Consider the following 23,183-nt stretch of genomic DNA (forward strand, 5'->3'; position numbering starts at 1 on the left):
ATGAGGTACAACGGTGGTATGCTGCATAAGAGCGTCTCTAACCACGCAGCAGGGCGAGCCTTGGCGTGGATGGGCTACAGCAACAGAAGACCACAGCGGGCTTCCCCTCTTGTCGGCTAAGAACAGGAGACTGAGGTTACAGTGGGCACAGGGTCACCAACACTGGACAGGCGAAGACTGGAAAAACGTCACCTGGTCTGATAACTCGCGATCACTGCTGCAATGTGCAGACGGTCAGGTGAGAATGGCGGACACAACATGAGGCCATGTATCCATCCTACATGGTGTCAGCGGTTCAGGCGGGTGATGCTGCGAGATGATAATGAACAGATGCTGCGTAATGGATCGCTGTGACCCATTATAGTATACACCAGACCGCTTGAGATTCCATTATATACAGGCTGCCTGCACTGTTTGAAATACTTAGAATAGCTGCAGAATTCCAGCGGATTACGTGACCGTTTGGCTTTCCGTGACTGATCTATAAATCATCCCATACGGGCTAAACTGCTCTATTTAAGATATTGAGACTATGGGGCATATACAATTTGGGAGCGAGTTTTTCTCCGCAAAACAAATCACACGGACCTTGCGCCCAATTGTGGAATATTATGGGTATGCACGCTCCAGCGATACCCACGGCATTCAATAATAATAAAAAATAAAACTGCATGCAGGGTTTTCAGCAGTGAAAACATCGCTGTGCGAGTAAAAAACAAACTACTTACCTCTGGTGGTCTCCGCGGCTCCCAGTCATCTCCCCTCCATCTCTGCACTGGGGAGGGGGCTGCTGGGAGACCAGTGGGATGCATGGAGGGGAAGTGGCTGCTGGGAGATGTAGTGCTCCCTGCAACTGCCTCTGGGACTCTCTCTCCCTCTCCCTACACACACCGGGTCCTTGACGGTGGAGGACACCGCTTCAGAAGGTGAGTATTGACTAATTAAGCTCATTTGAAACTTTCAATTACTTAGTCGGGGAAGCAATCGGGAAGCCGACTGCCTATATACCGGCAGCCGGCTTCCCGACTGTCTTATCCCCGCAAGGGTGAAATGCCGGGCGTCTAGATGTAGACGCCCGCATTTCCCCGACGGCGGGAGACCGGCGCCCGGCATCACGATCGTAGTGATGCCGGGCGCCGCGAGCGGACAGCCGCGGGGGGGGAGGGTTAGGCTTAGGGCTCCCTGGGGGGACTTAGGGTTAGGCACCCCGCCCGGGGACTTAGGTTTAGGTAGCGGGGAAGGGGGTGGTTAGGATTAGGCACTTGGGGGGGAAGTTAGGGTTAGGCACCCCTAAGGAGGGTTAGGGGGGTTAGGTTAGTGGATACTTACCTATCCATGATCGGGATTTCCAGCGCTGTCGGGCTTCCGCTGCATCGTACTCTGCTCCTGTCGGTCTGCCACTGACGGGAATCGAACCCGTCATACCCATTCCCTTAGTCGTTAGGAGCGGTGCGGCCGGGGACCCAGAGCATTTCCTGACCATTTTTTCATATAAATATGGATATTTTAGGAAAAAATTGGTTGTGCTTTGGAGCTGCTCAAAAAAAAAAAACAGGTGCTCAAAAACTGAGCCCCTATAGATTCCATGGTTTCTGTTTGACCAGGTGATTATACAAATAAATGTATGTACAGCTGGCATATCGTGAATGGGTTATTTATACAGGTCACCAAACAATCGAGCACCTCATCTGACGCTGGTTTCTGTAACAATGAGCCCAGTGTACCCCAATGGCCGCCGCAGTCACCAGATCTCAGTACAAAGGAGCAGCTTAGCGACGTGATAGAATGGGAAATTCGCAGCATGAATGTGCAGCCTATAAATCTGCCGTAACAGCGTGACGCCATCGTCCAGATTCTGAGTGAGGCTCCCAGCAATTCAGGTTGTTCTGGAGACAAATAGAGGGGTTCCTACGCGCCACTAGTAGGGTGTACCTAATAAAGTAGCCACTGTATATAACATGAAAGAAATGCTTGGGCCTCCCGATGTACACTTTTGTCATGAGAGAATTAAAAAAAAATAAAAAAAAAATTGAAAATTTTGGCAAGATAATTTTTCGAACACCTGAAATGCAAAAAAAGAAAAAAAAATTGTGTTTTGTTTCACTAGCTCGGCATTGAGCCTTAGGGACAGGCAATTTAATCTCTCATCCAGTGTCCGTGTGTGTTTCGTAGGAGTGGAACTATTCCGTACATACTTAAAGGGTTTATAGTTATGATTAAAAAGAAAGTAAAATAAAAACTCTCGGCTTTTGATACGTTTCAATAAATGAAGCCTCTGATTTGATGCTGCGCTTTCTGTGCACTGATGGGACTTTCCCTCATTTGTATTTTAATGTTAGTAATCCAGTATTATCGACCTGCGTGCAACGCCGCTGTTGTAGTTAGTTTTGTTGATTCAGTTGTTTTTCTTCTAAGGCAAAAAATTGATTTTATAATTTAAAAACAATATGTATGTATCTGCAAGCTCTACGCAGACTAAGATGAAGATTGTATCAGATAATTAAAGCTCATCTCTTACCTACGCACAGTGCAGTAGTGGACGTCGCCATTTTATGGGCTAAACCGATAATATTAAGTGCAGAACATTAATTCACCTGGAACTAATCCATCACCAATAGATTCATTGGTAATCTGTTACATTTTCCATCCCGCTCAACATGCCAATATCTTATGTATAAAATTCACTGGTCTGTTTTTGTCCGGTTATGCATTCGGACAGCACTGCACGATTGGGATGAAACCAATGCGCGGTGGTCCAGTTAGATCCTAGCCAGGTCTTAGGGGGCTTAGAGTCCTGGTCAGACCTCCCATTGGTCTACGCTGGGCAGAACTTTGACCCAGGTTAGTCTGTTCTGAGCCTTCCACTGGATGGATTTGGACGAGCACTTCAGAGTGGTAACATTGGAACCCAGAACAGATACTAGGAGGTTGAGGTCCCAGTGTTGGTGTACACTGGGCATAACTTTGACCTGGGGAGCCTGTTCTGGACCCTCCGCTAGATGGATTTGGATGAACACTTCACGGAGTGGTAACATTGGATCCCAGAAGACATACTAGGGGTTAATACCGGGTACTACAGTTAATGACTAATTATCATCCTTAGGCTGTACTCCTTTGTCCCATGGAAAACTGCAACTGTCTCATTTATATTTCTTTTCACACCTAATTAAAGGTTTGCTTCATAGAGATTGCACATATGAATCTTGTTTGCTATTAAAGTTGTAATCTTCCACAGTGTGAATTTTTTATGGTGCTTAATTAAAGAATTGTTTGTGCAAACCCTTTATAAGGCCATGATTTGGATAAGATCGGTGTCATACTCCTATGAACACTTGAGGACCACACCTGTGTGTAGGAGCATCGTCTTCCTGGAAGACACCCCTGACGTCATGAAAGAAATGCCAAAATATAGGGGTGGGGAATTGCTACCAACGGCCCCTGCATCTCGCACCCCTTGCAGTCCGGACTTGTGGATTTTTGTATTTAGCCCTGTGGGACTGCGAACAAAAATCTGCGAGTCCGGCCACACTCGCGGTCACGAGGAAGTCGCTTCTAATTGAATCAATCCCCTTCAAGTCTACCCTGATCCACACAGGTGTTATTGGTCATCAAGGAGCTGTCTGTACAAGTCGGCTTTTAGATGACCGATGTGTGTTCAGTAAAAGTGTCATAACCTCCTCGCTGTGTTTCAGGTTAATGGCCTGGCTTTCGTGCCTATGACTACGTCTAGCGTGGCTGTTGGAGGGAGGTTTAGGTGTATTTTTACGTTCTAGACTTGTGGAAGAGAGCCAGTGAACACTCCAAGACCGTTAGGTTAAATTGAATTGCAACGCTCCCACCTCCGGATTAAAATCTTCATGCACCTTTCCGCCAGTTTCATATATTTTCAGGCTCGGAAAAATACAGAGGAAAAGGTCCCCACCACCCAACACTTTGGTACGCAGTTTACTGGAGATGAACATCAAAGTAAACCCCCCCCCCCCCCCAAAAAAAAGAAACACAAGCGCACGCCTCTGCCTCGCTGTACTTAGAGAGTTGAATCTCTCAGCCTCAGGTTTATAACATTCAATTGTGAAACAAGCAGCAGCCTATTCTAAGCGACCTTGCCTTGTGTTAGGAATTCGCTAGATGGTAATATTAAAGAAGACGCCACACGCATCAGATCTCATAACAGACTTTTTTTTTTTTTTTTTTTAATTATTATTATTTTCTTTTAATTTAATAGAAAAATGATGATTTTGTGTAAGTGCTAGGACCCCGGGGAGCTGTAATCCCCGGTCTCACGCTGGAATGTGTAAAAAGCTGGGAATTCTGCCCAGCCCGGTTCTTGATAATCTACTGACTTCATGGAAATGAATATTTATGGCGAGGAAAAGGCCCTTTTTTTGTAATTAGCTTAAGACTTATCTTGGCTTAGGGTAATGAGCTCAGAGGCAGCCCCTGTTACAGTGATAGATCGCACTCGCAAGCTTCCGTGACTTCAGCTACAGGGCCCCTGGCACACGTTATTCTTTTATACAGTGATTTATTAACAGGACACAATAATGTAAGCACAATCTAACTTCACAAATTGTTTTCAGAAAGTAAAAATATCTAGTATGTATAATAAATATATATATATATATATATATATATATATACACATACATACATACATACATACATACATACATACAGATGTGTCCTCAAACATCTAGCCTCAATACACCATGCAGCATGAGCCAGAGCAGGATTAAGCATTTGGGGGGCCCTATGAGACATAATTTGGGACACAGGGATCGTGTTCTCATGTACGTGACTTTAGTGCACACACGACAAGGGGCCATGTCCACACATCACACCCCCATTTCATGGCACACTGGAGGGGTGTAAATTACTTCATCAGCCTCACAGAGCAGGTGAGTGTTCCTCCCCCCCCACCCCAAAATCCAGGACAGTCCTGCCAAAATGACTGAGGCTGGCAATGTGGGGCAGTGTCACACAGGCCGCCCCGCGGGCATTCAGCTAAGCTTTGTACTAAACAGTGTTTTCATCTGCAAACGTTCCTTAGACTGGTGACCGCGGCACTCCTGGCGTCTCGGAGAGCTGGCAGTGGGGATGTGGGGGGTGGATGTGAACTGTTGGTTCTTTTGGGACATGGGTCACTGTTACCGTGCCAGAGGTACCCGCTGTGCCAGGATTACATGAAGGCACAAGTTCAGTGGGCTGTCGATGTAACAGTTTTAACTTCTATTCATTGCTGTCCAGGGCCGGTGCCAGACTTCTGGGCACCCTAGGCAAAAATTCTGCACGCCCCCCCACCCCCCACCCCCTGTACTCATTTAGCCCCTCAGGTGAAAATAACTTTTACACAAAAAAATATATATATATACTGTGTGTGTGTATGTGTATATATAACTTATCCGCCACTCCACCTGTGCAAAGTGATTTTTACCTGAGGGGGGTGGGGGTGTTAAATGAGTATGAAGAGGGGGGCACAGGCAGAAGTGTGTGCGTGTGTGGGGCGTCGATCAGAAGGAGCCAGGCAAGTGCGGGGAGTGAACGCTGGGCCGGAGGTCTGGGCGCCCTCTAGTGGCCGGCGCCCCTAGAAAGCTGCCTAAGCTTGCCTAGTGGAAGTGCCGGCCCTGTTGCGTGTTCTCCTGTAAAAGTAGGGAAATTGAGTTTTTATTATTTTGGATTATTGTGTAATATAGCCGATATCTGTGTCCTGAATTAGAACTATATATATCTTCCCACCTTTTTTGATCATTACTGTGACTCCAGTTGCGGCTTCCCTGGGCTCCTATACAACCTACAGATCTGTCCTTATACCTCTTAGCTGCAATCGCATTAAAAAGCCCCTCCTGGCACGCCAGGTCCCTAGCGTCGGGCATCTTATTTGCGTCTTCTTGCCAAAAAAGGCACCTAAGTCGCAACTTGGACGCACCAGCAGACTCTGGTGATTACTTCAATATGTGACACTTGTATACCTGAGTGCGATGGAGTCTCTGAATCTGTATACGAAGTACTACAACGTAGCGGCCGCAGCTTTTCTCATTTCAAGTTCTGTTGTGGTCCTTATACAGACTCAGGAGCACACAGATATACAGGTGTCACATATCACATTACTCAGCGCAGTCTCCCATATACAGACTCAGGAGCACACAGATATACAGGTGTCACATATCACATTACTCAGCGCACTCTCCCATATACAGACTCAGGAGCACACAGATATACAGGTGTCACATATCACATTACTCAGCGCAGTCTCCCCTATACAGACTCAGGAGCACACAGATATACAGGTGTCACATATCGCATTACTCAGCGCAGTCTCCCATATACAGACTCAGGAGCACACAGATATACAGGTGTCACATATCACATTACTCAGCGCAGTCTCCATATACAGACTCAGGAGCACACAGATATACAGGTGTCACATCTCACATTACTCAGCGCAGTCTCCATATACAGACTCAGGAGCACACAGATATACAGGTGTCACATATCACATTACTCAGCGCAGTCTCCTATATACAGACACAGGAGCACACAGATATACAGGTGTCACATATCACATTACTCAGCGCAGTCTCCTATATACAGACTCAGCAGCACACAGATATACAGGTGTCACATATCACATTACTCAGCACAGTCTCCCATATACAGACTCAGGAGCACACAGATATACAGGTGTCACATATCACATTACTCAGCGCAGTCTCCTATATACAGACACAGGAGCACACAGATATACAGGTGTCACCTATCACATTACTCAGCGCAGTCTCCCATATACAGACTCAGGAGCACACAGATATACAGGTGTCACATATTACATTACTCAGCGCAGTCTCCATATACAGACTCAGGAGCACACAGATATACAGGTGTCACATATCACATTACACAGCGCAGTCTCCATATACAGTCTCAGGAGCACACAGATATACAGGTGTCACATATCACATTACTCAGCACAGTCTCCCATATACAGACTCAGGAGCACACAGATATACAGGTGTCACATATCACATTACTCAGCGCAGTCTCCCATATACAGACTCAGGAGCACACAGATATACAGGTGTCACATATCACATTACTCAGCGCAGTCTCCCATATACAGACTCAGGAGCACACAGATATACAGGTGTCACATATCACATTACTCAGCGCAGTCTCCCATATACAGACTCAGGAGCACACAGATATACAGGTGTCACATATCACATTACTCAGCGCTGCTCCATATACAGACTCAGGGGCACACAGATATACAGGTGTCACATATCACATTACTCAGCACAGTCTCAAATATACAGACTCAGGAGCACACAGATATACAGGTGTCACCTGTCACATTACCCAGCGCAGTCTCCCATATACAGACTCAGGAGCACACAGATATACCGGTGTCACATATCACATTACCCAGCGCAGTCTCCCATATACAGACTCAGGAGCACACAGATATACAGGTGTCACATATCACATTACTCAGCGCAGTCTCCCATATACAGACTCAGGAGCACACAGATATACAGGTGTCACATATCACATTACTCAGCGCAGTCTCCCATATACAGACTCAGGAGCACACAGATATACAGGTGTCACATATCACATTACTCAGCGCAGTCTCCCATATACAGACTCAGGAGCACACAGATATACAGGTGTCACCTATCACATTACTCAGCGCAGTCTCCTATATACAGACACAGGAGCACACAGATATACAGGTGTCACATATCACATTACTCAGCACAGTCTCCCATATACAGACTCAGGAGCACACAGATATACAGGTGTCACATATCACATTACACAGCGCAGTCTCCATATACAGTCTCAGGAGCACACAGATATACAGGTGTCACATATCACATTACTCAGCGCAGTCTTCCATATACAGTCTCAGGAGCACACAGATATACAGGTGTCACATATCACATTACTCAGCGCAGTCTCCTATATACAGACACAGGAGCACACAGATATACAGGTGTCACCTATCACATTACTCAGCGCAGTCTCCCATATACAGACTCAGGAGCACACAGATATACAGGTGTCACATATTACATTACTCAGCGCAGTCTCCATATACAGACTCAGGAGCACACAGATATACAGGTGTCACATATCACATTACTTAGCACAGTCTCCCATATACAGACTCAGGAGCACACAGATTTACAGGTGTCACATATCACATTACTCAGCGCAGTCTCCCATATACAGACTCAGGAGCACACAGATATACAGGTGTCACATATCACATTACACAGCGCAGTCTCCATATACAGACTCAGGAGCACACAGATATACAGGTGTCACATATCACATTACTCAGAGCAGTCTCCTATATACAGACACAGGAGCACACAGATATACAGGTGTCACATATCACATTACTCAGCGCAGTCTCCTATATACAGACTCAGCAGCACACAGATATACAGGTGTCACATATCACATTACTCAGCACAGTCTCCCATATACAGACTCAGGAGCACACAGATATACAGGTGTCACATATCACATTACTCAGCGCAGTCTCCTATATACAGACTCAGGGGCACACAGATATACAGGTGTCACATATCACATTACTCAGCACAGTCTCCCATATACAGACTCAGGAGCACACAGATATACAGGTGTCACCTGTCACATTACCCAGCGCAGTCTCCCATATACAGACTCAGGAGCACACAGATATACAGGTGTCACATATCACATTACCCAGCGCAGTCTCCCATATACAGACTCAGGAGCACACAGATATACAGGTGTCACATATCACATTACTCAGCGCAGTCTCCCATATACAGACTCAGGAGCACACAGATATACAGGTGTCACATATCACATTACTCAGCGCAGTCTCCCATATACAGACTCAGGAGCACACAGATATACAGGTGTCACATATCACATTACTCAGCGCAGTCTCCCATATACAGACTCAGGAGCACACAGATATACAGGTGTCACATATCACATTACTCAGCGCAGTCTCCTATATACAGACTCAGGGGCACACAGATATACAGGTGTCACATATCACATTACTCAGCACAGTCTCCCATATACAGACTCAGGAGCACACAGATATACAGGTGTCACCTGTCACATTACCCAGCGCAGTCTCCCATATACAGACTCAGGAGCACACAGATATACAGGTGTCACATATCACATTACCCAGCGCAGTCTCCCATATACAGACTCAGGAGCACACAGATATACAGGTGTCACATATCACATTACTCAGCGCAGTCTCCCATATACAGACTCAGGAGCACACAGATATACAGGTGTCACATATCACATTACTCAGCGCAGTCTCCCATATACAGACTCAGGAGCACACAGATATACAGGTGTCACATATCACATTACTCAGCGCAGTCTCCCATATACAGACTCAGGAGCACACAGATATACAGGTGTCACATATCACATTACTCAGCGCAGTCTCCAATATACAGACTCAGGAGCACACAGATTTACAGGTGTCACATATCACATTACTCAGCGCAGTCTCCAATATACAGACTCAGGAGCACACAGATATACATGTGTCACATATCACATTACTCAGCGCAGTCTCCCATATACAGACTCAGGAGCACACAGATATACAGATGTCACATTACTCAGCGCAGTCTCCCATATACAGACTCAGGGGCACACAGATATACAGGTGTCACATATCACATTACTCAGCGCAGTCTCCCATATACAGACTCAGGAGCACACAGATATACAGGTGTCACATATCACATTACTCAGCGCAGTCTCCTACATATTACTCAGCACAGTCTCCTATATACAGACTCAGGAGCACACAGATATACAGGTGTCACATATCACATTACTCAGCGCAGTCTCCATATACAGACTCAGGAGCACACAGATATACAGGTGTCACATGTCACATTACTCTGCGCAGTCTCCATATACAGACTCAGGAGCACACAGATATACAGGTGTCACATATCACATTACTCAGCACAGTCTCCTATATACAGACTCAGGAGCACACAGATATACAGGTGTCACATATCACATTACTCAGCACAGTCTCCCATATACAGACTCAGGAGCACACAGATATACAGGTGTCACATATCACATTACTCAGCGCAGTCTCCCATATACAGACTCAGGAGCACACAGATATACAGGTGTCACATATCACATTACTCTGCGCAGTCTCAATATACAGACTCAGGAGCACACAGATATACAGGTGTCACATATCACATTACTCAGTGCAGTCTCCATATACAGACTCAGGAGCACACAGATATACAGGTGTCACATATCACATTACTCAGCGCAGTCTCCAATATACAGACTCAGGAGCACACAGATATACAGGTGCCACCTGTCCCATTACCCAGCGCAGTCTCCCATATACAGACTCAGGAGCACACAGATATACAGGTGTCACATATCACATTACTCAGCGCAGTCTCCCATATACAGACTCAGGAGCACACAGATATACAGGTGTCACATATCACATTACTCAGCGCAGTCTCCCATATACAGACTCAGGAGCACACAGATATACAGGTGTCACATATCACATTACTCAGCGCAGTCTCCCATATACAGACTCAGGAGCACACAGATATACAGGTGTCACATATCACATTACTCAGCGCAGTCTCCCATATACAGACTCAGGAGCACACAGATATACAAGTGTCACATATCACATTACTCAGCGCAGTCTCCCATATACAGACTCAGGAGCACACAGATATACAGGTGTCACCTATCACATTACTCAGCGCAGTCTCCTATATACAGACACAGGAGCACACAGATATACAGGTGTTACATATCACATTACTCAGCGCAGTCTCCCATATACAGACTCAGGAGCACACAGATATACAGGTGTCACATATCACATTACACAGCGCAGTCTCCATATACAGTCTCAGGAGCACACAGATATACAGGTGTCACATATCACATTACTCAGCACAGTCTTCCATATACAGTCTCAGGAGCACACAGATATACAGGTGTCACATATCACATTACTCAGCGCAGTCTCCTATATACAGACACAGGAGCACACAGATATACAGGTGTCACATATCACATTACTCAGCGCAGTCTCCCATATCCAGACTCAGGGGCACACAGATATACAGGTGTCACATATCACATTACTCAGCGCAGTCTCCCATATACAGACTCAGGAGCACACAGATATACAGGTGTCACATATCACATTACTCAGCGCAGTCTCCTACATATTACTCAGCACAGTCTCCTATATACAGACTCAGGAGCACACAGATATACAGGTGTCACATGTCACATTACTCAGCGCAGTCTCCCATATCCAGACACAGGAGCACACAGATATACAGGTGTCACATATCACATTACTCAGCGCAGTCTCCCATATCCAGACTCAGGGGCACACAGATATACAGGTGTCACATATCACATTACTCAGCGCAGTCTCCCATATACAGACTCTGGAGCACACAGATATACAGGTGTCACATATCACATTACACAGCGCAGTCTCCCATATACAGTCTCAGGAGCACACAGATATACAGGTGTCACATATCACATTACTCAGCGCAGTCTCCCATATACAGTCTCAGGAGCACACAGATATACAGGTGTCACATATCACATTACTCAGCGCAGTCTCCCATATACAGACACAGGAGCACACAGATATACATGTGTCACATATCACAGTACTCAGCGCAGTCTCCTATATACAGACACAGGAGCACACAGATATACAGGTGTCACATATCACATTACTCAGCGCAGTCTCCCATATACAGACTCAGGAGCACACAGATATACAGGTGTCACATATCACATTACTCAGCGCAGTCTCCCATATACAGACTCAGGAGCACACAGATATACAGGTGTCACATATCACATTACTCAGCGCAGTCTCCATATACAGACTCAGGAGCACACAGATATACAGGTGTCACATATCACATTACTCAGCGCAGTCTCCATATACAGACTCAGGAGCACACAGATATACAGGTGTCACATCACATTACTCAGCGCAGTCTCCCATATACAGACTCAGGAGCACACAGATATACAGGTGTCACATATCACATTACTCAGCGCAGTCTCCCATATACAGACTCAGGGGCACACAGATATACAGGTGTCACATATCACATTACTCAGCGCAGTCTCCCATATACAGACTCAGGAGCACACAGATATACAGGTGTCACATATCACATTACTCAGCGCAGTCTCCATATACAGACTCAGGAGCACACAGATATACAGGTGTCACATATCACATTACTCAGCGCAGTCTCCATATACAGACTCAGGAGCACACAGATATACAGGTGTCACATATCACATTATTCAGCGCAGTCTCCATATACAGACTCAGGAGCACACAGATATACAGGTGTCACATATCACATTACTCAGCGCAGTCTCCCATATACAGACTCAGGAGCACACAGATATACAGGTGTCACATATCACATTACTCAGCGCAGTCTCCCATATACAGACTCAGGAGCACACAGATATACAGGTGTCACATGTCACATTACTCAGCGCAGTCTCCCATATACAGACACAGGAGCACACAGATATACAGGTGTCACATATCACATTACTCAGCGCAGTCTCCATATACAGACTCAGGAGCACACAGATATACAGGTGTCACATATCACATTACTCAGCGCAGTCTCCCATATACAGACTCAGGAGCACACAGATATACAGGTGTCACATATCACATTACTCAGCGCAGTCTCCCATATACAGACTCAGGAGCACACAGATATACAGGTGTCACATATCACATTACTCAGCGCAGTCTCCCATATACAGACTCAGGAGCACACAGTTATACAGGTGTCACATATCACATTACTTAGCGCAGTCTCCCATATACAGACTCAGGAGCACACAGATATACAGTTGTCACATATCACATTACTCAGCACAGTCTCCCATATACAGACGCAGGTGCACACAGTTATACAGGTGTCACATATCACATTACGCAGCGCAGTCTCCATATACAGACTCAGGAGCACACAGATATACAGGTGTCACATATCACATTACTCAGCGCAGTCTCCCATATACAGACTCAGGAGCACACAGATATACAGGTGTCACATATCACATTACTCAGCGCAGTCTCCATATACAGACTCATGTGACACCTGTATATCTGTGTGCTTCTATCACATTACTCAGCGCAGTCTCCATATACAGACTCAGGAGCACACAGATATACAGGTGTCACATATCACATTACTCAGCGCAGTCTCCCATATACAGACTCAGGAGCACACAGATATACAGGTGTCACATATCACATTACTCAGCACAGTCTCCCATATACAGACTCAGGGGCACACAGATATACAGGTGTCACATATCACATTACTCAGCACAGTCTCCCATATACAGACTCAGGAGCACACAGATATACAGGTGTCACATATCACATTACTCAGCACAGTCTCCCATATACAGACTCAGGAGCACACAGATATACAGGTGTCACATATCACATTACTCAGCACAGTCTCCCATATACAGACTCAGGAGCACACAGATATACAGGTGTCACATATCACATTACTCAGCGCAGTCTCCATATACAGACTCAGGAGCACACAGATATACAGGTGTCACATATCACATTACTCAGCGCAGTCTCCATATACAGACTCAGGAGCACACAGATATACAGGTGTCACATATCACATTACTCAGCGCAGTCTTCAATATACAGACTCAGGAGCACACAGATATACAGGTGTCACATATCACATTACTCAGCGCAGTCTCCCATATACTCAGGCACGGCTTCCCTGCCCACGCGTGTGTGCTGTGTAATGCTAGCACGGATTTCTTGACCATGCGTGTGTGCGCTGTGTAATGCTAGCTCGGCCTGCCCCCGCGTGTTTATATGGTGTAGTGCTAGCACGGCTTCCCTGCCCACGCGTGTACTGTAGTTAGAGAAATGTAGTATTGTGCCATACATGTCAGTGTTTCATTCAGTTGTCATGGTAGTTAGTCATTAGTTTACATTAGTTTAGCAAAAGTTCCGGCACTACAATCTTCTGTATACAATTCTAGTCTACACATAGTGCTGGGGCGACAACCGTCCGTTTATGCTGCCGTGTGGTGCGGTTGGGGTAGGAGGTGAAAATGTCATTTATGTGCATCCAGCCGGCGTATCTGCTGTGCCGGCCATTGGCGTAGACATGGGGGAAGGGGCCCTATTGGCGCATACTTACCTTGTGGAATTCTCTGTAGTCTCCAGAAATCTCCTGGAGAGAGGATCAAACCTCCTGAATTTCATCTACTTCCCCGGGGGAGCAGGCGGTCCAGGGGCCCGATGCCGGTTTTAACGCCATTGTCTCCCAGTCCCTTGCTGCGCAGTGACGCACATCACGACATTGTGACATCAGAGCCGCAATGATGCAATCTGCAGCACAACGTTTCACCACACACCTCCCCCTTGGACCCAGGAGGAAATTGACAAAGTTGGCAGTTACGTATTAGTGCACTGGGCAGAGGTGACCGCACACACGACCGTTATCGGTGCTGCAATATGTTGCCGGTATTACCAGCGACCTTGCCGTGTGAACGGCCTGCATTCATTCTACAGGGGTCTGTGACCATTTCCAGCCATGGGACTGTTCTTCGACTAGTAAGATAGACCATCTTATATTATTTCACAGAGGACGATGTAATCCATTGCACCTGGCTACATAGTATGAGAAGGCACTTACTAACATGAGACTACACCGGGATACTGCTTGTATGTAGGTAATGTGTTATCAGGAGCAGGTCATAAGTTTGTTTTTTTGTTATGCAGCAGTTTTAAACCAATTGTTCAGAACATTTCTGATGAAAAATATCACAGACCGGCATAAAATTAGACATCGGCACCACTTCAAGGCCGATCTCTGCGGCCCTTTCATCTCACTGCAAATTAAAGTAATTTGCTCGCAAGGGTCGAGTACCACTTAATGCAAAAGTTTTTTTTTTTCTCTCAGATCCAGCCTAAGAAAGATTGATGAAGACGTGGGCTGTATTCTGCTGACGTACTGGCCTAATTACTGGGATGTAGACCGGGGTTTTCTCTTACGCAGAGCTGGGTCAGACAAGAGGAAAACTCCCTGTATTCTGTCTCAGATGAAAGGGAAACGTATACCTTATACATCTGTAGGAAGGGATTTAATATGTTCGAATACGCATAGCAGCGCCGTCCGTGACGCCAATATAAAATGAGAACGGGGCACCCAGATACACAAGCGCCAATTTAGGCAAAAGCCAATTAATGTTTCGGGGGGGGGTTTTAAACAAGGCAAATACACCACAGCACCTTCATGGAACCCATACAGCCTGGCGCAGGGAGAGCATGTAAACCCAATGTCGCCGTGGGCGGAGTCAAATCCATGGCTTCACCGCTGTGAGGCAGCAAGGCTACACACTGATCCAAAATAATCATTTTACCTTGTTTATTACTGTAGCTGATAATAGTAATGAAGATCAACTCCTATTTTTAAAGCAAATCTAAGAAGAGGCTTTGAAAAACACAGGGAAAGGACATACAAGTACAAAACATTCGTTCCCAACACCCCATGGCACAGTGGTTAGCATTGCTGCCTCACCAGGCTTGGGTTTTGTGTTTAAAGGCAACTAGGACACTGCAAAAACTCTAATCCATGCACTCATTATTTCCCGCATTGACTATTGCAATAGTCTCCTTACTGGTCTTCCCAAAAACAGGCTATCGCCATTACAATCCATTATGAATGCAGCTGCAAGGCTTATCTTCCTTGCCAAACGTTCATCGTCTGCTGCCCCGCTCTGTCAGTCCCTCCATTGGTTGCCGGTTTTCTACCGTATTCAATACAAAATACTGTTACTTACACATAAAGCTATTAACCAAACCACACCAACATACATCTCTTCACTCATCTCAGAATATCTCCCAACCCGACCTCTCCGCTCAGCACAAGAACTGCGTCTCTCATCCCCACGCATTACTTGCTCCCATTTACGGTTACAGGACTTTCTTCGGGCTGCACCCACTCTATGGAATGCCTTACCATGCACAATAAGACTTTCCTCTAGTCTCCAATCCTTCAAGCGTTCCCTGAAAACTCACCTCTTCAGACAAGATTCCAGAACTGACCACATAACCTTCATAGCTTCCATGTCTTATTCCATCCCCTCTCACAGTCCACACATAACCTCACATATTGTCTTTCTTTCACATCCTCCTGACATTTTGCCGACATTCCTGTATGACTGGGTCATGCAGCCCACCAAGAAACTCTGCATTCTGGCCGGACCAAATTGCAATATATAGCACCTATCCTTGTGTATCAATGCCTATTTCCCAATAGATTGTAAGCTTGCAAGCAGGGCCCTCCTACCTATATATATGTCTGTTATTACCCAGTTTTGTTCTATCAATGTTTCCAATTGTAAAGCGCAACGGAATATGCTGCGCTATATAAGAAACTGTTAATAAATAAAATAAATAAATAAACTAGGGACCTATCTGTGTGGAGTTTGCATGGGTTTACTCCATGTATTCTGGTTTCTTTCCACACTCCAGTAAATATAACGCACACACTGTATGCGTCAATGTTACCAGAACTATTGATGCGCGTTAGGACATTTAAGATAATACCTGTCTGTTAATACCCAGTCTTGTCTGTGTTCCCAGTTGTAAAGTGCTTCGGTATATACTGGTGCTATATAAATGATAAATAATACTAAACATTTGAACTTTTTTTTTTTTTCACTGTCTTGTAGAAACCTAAACCACAGGAGTGGCACCCTCCAGGAGGATTTATTCTCGGGCTCTGGGCATTGATTCTTCTCATCTTCTTCAAGACATACGGCATTAAACATATGAAGCATGTTTTCTAAGTATTGCAATGCATAGTACTACTACTACTGAGGAACGGTCTGCGCTGACACTGCATCCAGTCCTAACTCCAGTCCCTTCCATAAATTCGGGTATGTGTAGCGCGGAACCGAGCAGGAGGACAGCAAATTTTACCACAGTTTGTCCTTTTTACTTCTGTGGAGGCAGCCATTTTGTGGCCTGTGAAAATGTTCGGCCAGTCAAGGAACTGGAGACCTCTTACCTCACCGCTGACACTGGTTCCTAGTAAATCAACGTAGTTCGGCCAACAAAATGGCTGCCATCACTCTGTGGGGGTGACCAGTACACTTGAAGGCCTCGATCATTGTTTTAGTAGCCTGTAAAATACAAACATTTATAAAAGTAAATCTTTTTTTTTTTTTTTTCTCCCCTATGTATAATTAGATTAATGATTGGGTATTAAAGATACCAGAGAGAGCCAAGCTGAAAGTTGCCCTCATGCTAAGATTTCTGTACATTGCCAAACTGTCCGGCATGGTATGTGTAGTGCTGTCTCAGCAGAAACAAAAATAGAAATATTGATTTATCATGCTAAGTACAGCACTTCAGATCAATCCAGAACCTGAGGTAATTATGTACCTAGGAACTGGTGAGCAATTAGAATTTAAAGCAAGACTTAGCAGCCCGTGAAAAACCTCATTTGATTTATTTGCTGCTCATCAAACCAGAATGTCCAGCGCATTCTCCCTTATCAAGCATTTTTATGGCCCCTATTTGCTTTTAGTGTTCACAGTTATCTCTGGAAATATGAGTTTTTTTCCGGTGCAAACTACACTTTGTGATGACACCAGGTGAACGTAAACGCGTAATAAGCAGTCCGAGCAAGGACATAACCCAAGGGCAGGGAAATGCAAGAGTATGGAACTCAGGAGCCAGCCCAATGTCTCACGTGGGGAACTCCTACCCGGGGTACACAGGGCCTGCGTCCAGCTCGTGTTTATTCACATGTTATTGGTTATATGCTGGTTGCTTGGGTTTTTTGTTTTTTAAATAAATTATAATTCCATTTGGTTTTTGGTATCTCTATTATTGCATGTATATTTGTTTTGTGTTCTGTATTTTATGTCCTGCTAAAATGTGCTACATTAGTCATTTCATAACATCATCAAAAACTGTTATGACCGATGACAGGAAAAGGTAGCGGGAATATATTGACATTGGTGGGAGGGAAAATTAGTGACATCATAGCAGCTACAAGTTATCAAAATAATATCGAGTTATATCGGTTATATTGTCATTTTAGCTATTAATTATGAAAGTCTTCCAGTCAAAATATTACTCGACAACCAGTTTCCATGACACCGTTGTCAGCTCCTCCTCCTGTACTGCAGTTGGACATGTCAGCAGAGGACGCCTATCGCATAAGGTGCTCCTTTACCCTAAGTGTTGCATGTTTATAAACCTGTCAACCAAGATTCAACATGTAGTATTGGATGGAATATATGGACGATACAGGTATGTTCTTGCCTAGCATTTCTGCGCCAAATGATGCGAAACACGTGGCAGGACTTAGAGGTCATTCCACGCATAGCGACTTTCATACTGTCGCATTTTAGGATATTATTTCGCATTACAGCCGCACGCCAACAGACTCGTAGTGTACTGGGAATGTCCTGTACTCCAACATGCCAGTAGGTTCATTAGTTTCTGCTCTGCGGAATATGTGGGCGTTATATAAATAACGTAATAAAAAAGTTGAGTTCATAGGTTAGACTTCTGCTCCATTAACCCGATCATCATGCTCCATAAGCCTAGCTATGTGCCTCGTAAAAAATCTGGTTGCACTAGCGCAAGGCGGAGCAGCTATGTTGTCCTTTTAGCAATTACCTCCTAAAAAGGCATCAGGTGGTATATAAACATATAATTGCCCAGGTAGACGCCCACACATTTGCCCCACCCCAACCCCCACATAGTCAAGAAATGGCACATGCATGTAAAAACACATTGAGTGGTATCCAATTAGCCCCGAACATTGTAATGGACCCCCGACATCGGCGAAAAAAGGGGGATTTTTTGCCGATGTTTTTTTCACCCTATCCTATTATTTCGGTCGAAATAATAGGATAGTTCTCCCGACAACACAAAGGTGCCGCGATAAGCTTGCAGACCTATGTGTTTTCGCCTTTTTTCAGGTGAAAAAACGTCAATTATCGTGGATATTTTTTCAGGACACATCAGGTCCTGAAAAAAAAAACCCCGATAAGTTCCGGAGTCAGGACGACTTCGGGGCTAATTGGATAGCCCCGGGCGAGGTAATTAGCCGTGGTAACTGACCGCGGCTAATTGGATACCCCCCCCCCCCATTTTGTGCCAATTTTTCAGATGCACCCAGGACGTGTCCAGCTGTACATTATTAACAAGTGCACCAGCTTTACGTGAGAAGTAATTAGCTTGTGTTCTTACACCCCAGAGTAGAGAGACAATGTAGCAGTGGTACATATGCAAATACAAGACTCAAATTACCCTATGTAAACAATAATGTACAAATGTAATGAAGGGACTTTTACATAATAGAGAATAGTGTTTTCACAAGTAGTTATTAATGTAAAGGTATCAGTCCAGGTCAGCTTGTAGCCGCCATTACATGAATGCACCTTTACGGTACTTGGCTGATACTTTCCTCTCCCGTTTATAGAGTCGCAGGTGGAAATGCAACAAACTCTATGTACAGATGGACGCATGGACAATAAAAAAAACAAAAACTAAAAACATCTTTAACCTTTGTAACAGTTTTTTCCAAACTGCCTCTAATAGAGTGAAATGAAAGCGGCAGTTACATAATTATCAAACTGTTTGAAAATAATTGGGTCACACTGGCAGGAAAATGTTGCATCCAATCGCAGCTGAAGTCTAATCTCTACATCGATCCACTCGTTGATTTAAGCGCGATGCTTTGTATTGATGTCCAGGATGGAGCCGCCGATACTTAATCAAATGCTTCAGTACTAGTAGCAGCCAGGATTATGGATGGTACAGAGAGAGGACTAATAGTGGATTAAATGCTTATTTTTTTGGAGTTTGTATCCCTGCCCTATTTTTTTTTTTTTTTTTTTAATCGTCATGTGGACAGCTCACCCGGTACGCTGTCATGTGTGCGTTACCTTCGCTGTGTTCCTTGCTACACTCTGTCCTGTGAGGAGTTGATTTTCTTCACTCTCATATACATTATATACATAATACATTATATACATAATACATTTTGAATCATGAATTAAGAGAAACTTGACGCTGTTTATTGTACAGTAAAAGATTCTCCAAAACAATTATCAAAAAAATCTGTATTGTCCGAACAGTACATACACCCAATAAACACTCCTCATAGTGAAATAGAACCACTGTGCGTCTCTATGAAAGTGCCATATTAAAAAAAAAAAAATTTACTACTATATAAAACTACCAGGTCCGAAGTGCAATCTCGCGTTTTCCAGAGCTGGACACTAACAGAGGTTCAAGTTTTAGTGCTCATTGTTCTGAGTTTGCAGCCACAATCCAATTATTCACCAAAGAAGCTGATTGTTAGGGGGCTTCAGACTACAGAAAAGTGCTTTAGTGTTGCCCCCAACCTCATACTCTGAGACAGCCGCTTTGTGGGCTCAATATTCAGGTTATCAATTCATTATGGACTTCATAGACTAATGCACGTTTGCCCAGAATCACTGTCCCCTTCCTAACCCCAGCCTGGCCAACCACCCCAATCATGTCCATACTAGCACTAGTATATAATACTGCTGCTACAGCCACAACATGCAGTGTAAGGGACGGAACGGAGCTTGCTGCCCTTGCCCAGTGGCAGCAGCTTCTTCAGACAAGACTGCTGTGCGGTTAGATCTGAGCGCACAATTAGTCCACCAGACCAGAGAGCAGCTGCCAGCAAGAAGGAACAGGTGTCTTACCATGAGGTGGAAGAATGGGTATGTCTTTATTATGGTATGTTTAACCTTTTCCTAACCATGTATAGTATTTATACGAGATAACTGTTTGATATAGAAAGTTTATTCTTTAGACTCTCATCCCTACAGCCTATACTACAGAGCAGTGCAGAGTTTCCCAAACTCTACCAAAAAAAAAAAAAAAAAAAACACATTCAGATGGGCTGGTCCTACTGCCTCATATAACAGGTTACTGTGATCACTGGCCCTGTATATGTCTGATGTATTACATACACTGCACTATGTATGGCTGGTCCTACTGCCGTATATAACAGGTTACTGTGATCACTGGCCCTGTATATGGCTGATGTATTACATACACTGCACTATGTATGGCTGGTCCTACTGCCGTATATAACAGGTTACTGTGATCACTGGCCCTGTATATGTCTGATGTATTACATACACTGCACTATGTATGACTGGTCCTGCTGCCGTATATAACAGGTTACTGTGATCACTGGTCCTGTATATGTCTGATGTATTATATACACTGCACTATGTATGGCTGGTCCTGCTGCCGCATATAACGGGTTACTGTGATCACTGGCCCTGTATATGTCTGATGTAATACATACACTGCACTATGTATGGCTGGTCCTACTGCCGCATATAACGGGTTACTGTGATCACTGGCCCTGTATATGGCTGATGTATTACATACACTGCACTATGTATGGCTGGTCCTACTGCCGTATATAACAGGTTACTGTGATCACTGGTCCTGTATATGTCTGATGTATTATATACACTGCACTATGTATGGCTGGTCCTGCTGCCGCATATAACGGGTTACTGTGATCACTGGTCCTGTATATGTCTGATGTATTACATACACTGCACTATGTATGGCTGGCCCTGCTGCCGCATATAACGGGTTACTGTGATCACTGGCCCTGTATATGTCTGATGTATTACATACACTGCACTATGTATGGCTGGTCCTACTGCCGCATATAACGGGTTACGGTGATCACTGGCCCTGTATATGTCTGATGTATTACATACACTGCACTATGTATGGCTGGTCCTACTGCCGCATATAACAGGTTACTGTGATCACTGGTCCTGTATATGTCTGATGTATTACATACACTGCACTATGTATGGCTGGTCCTACTGCCGCATATAACAGGTTACTGTGATCACTGGTACTGTATATGTCTGATGTATTACATACACTGCACTATGTATGGCTGGCCCTGTATATGTCTGATGTATTACATACACTGCACTATGTATGGCTGGTCCTACTGCCGCATATAACGGGTTACTGTGATCGCTGTTATGTACTAATCATTCCTCCTCATTGGTTGGCCACACTTGCTATAAAATGAAGCAATGGGATTCCCCTTCTCTATAAATCCTGCGTTTGCCCCTGAACTTGCCTCAGTGACCCTAGTTCCTTTGATAATCAGTAATATCGCTAATTCCACAGGAATTGGGAGGTTGTATATTCGCTCAGTCCACAAAATGGCTGCCTCACTTTATAGGTCCATCTCTTCAGAACATGGGTTTTACGAGGGATTGATTTCCAGAATGTGACTCCGGTTCCCAGTCTGGTTGGAAAAAGTGTATATTGAAGGTCCGTGCCCATTTGGCAAAAACTTTCTTTTCTGTTATAAAGCGATGACTTCCTTTGCGCCCTTTTTCATGAGAGATATACGTTGTACATTCATCCGGTCCCAGAGGATCGTAGTAATGATAAGGTACTAACGTGTTATTGGTCGTCCTGGAGAGAAGAAACAAACATATTACAATAGAGTTTGCCATTGGCACAAGTGAGACAGATCCAAAAACAAAGGATAATGTCCATACCAGGCGCCATTTTCCCTATGACCTGCACATGCGCAGTACCGCCATCGGGGGCACCATGTCCCCAGGGATCAGCAAATGGCTGTAGGTTCTGGCATAATTCAGTGATTACACATTTGGTGCTGGCCTTCCAGCTGGTGAGGAACTACACATCCCAGCATGCCCTGCCACAGTGTTAGCATCTCTCTAATAGCAAAACTTTGCCAAGGCATGCTGGGATGTGTAGTCCCACAGCAACTGGAGGGATGGCACCCAAATGTGTGTGCGCAGGCCCCCCACTTACTTACCGGCGCATTCACAGAGACTGCACACATATTTGGCGCTGCCCCTCCAGCCGCTGTGGAACTACACATCCCAGCATGCCCTGGCAAAGTTTTGCTATTAGAGGCGGGCGTATCTATAATGGGTGCAGGGTGTGCGGTGCACACGGGCCCTTGGGTCCAGGGGGGGCCTAC

General features: G+C 44.9%; 2 protein-coding genes across 2 annotated transcripts in view; one reads left to right on the forward strand and one right to left on the reverse strand.

The window, feature by feature from the left end:
* Positions 1–17,994, forward strand: part of PIGK (phosphatidylinositol glycan anchor biosynthesis class K) — a 180,379-nt gene extending 162,385 nt beyond the window's left edge. The window contains exon 11 of the mRNA XM_088450070.1: positions 16,849–17,994. Within this exon, the coding sequence (XP_088306196.1) occupies positions 16,849–16,965 (117 nt within the window). The 3' untranslated portion in view covers positions 16,966–17,994. The remainder of the gene's footprint in view (positions 1–16,848) is intronic.
* A 2,233-nt stretch (positions 17,995–20,227) lies between these two features.
* Positions 20,228–23,183, reverse strand: part of ST6GALNAC5 (ST6 N-acetylgalactosaminide alpha-2,6-sialyltransferase 5) — a 42,878-nt gene continuing 39,922 nt past the window's right edge. Inside the window, exon 3 of the mRNA XM_088450071.1 lies at positions 20,228–22,645. Coding sequence (XP_088306197.1) covers positions 22,417–22,645 — 229 coding nt within the window. The 3' untranslated portion in view covers positions 20,228–22,416. The remainder of the gene's footprint in view (positions 22,646–23,183) is intronic.

Source organism: Taudactylus pleione, unplaced genomic scaffold (assembly GCF_031769625.1).
Source record: "Taudactylus pleione unplaced genomic scaffold, aTauple2 ptg000506l, whole genome shotgun sequence".
NCBI classification, from domain to species: Eukaryota; Metazoa; Chordata; class Amphibia; order Anura; family Myobatrachidae; genus Taudactylus; species Taudactylus pleione.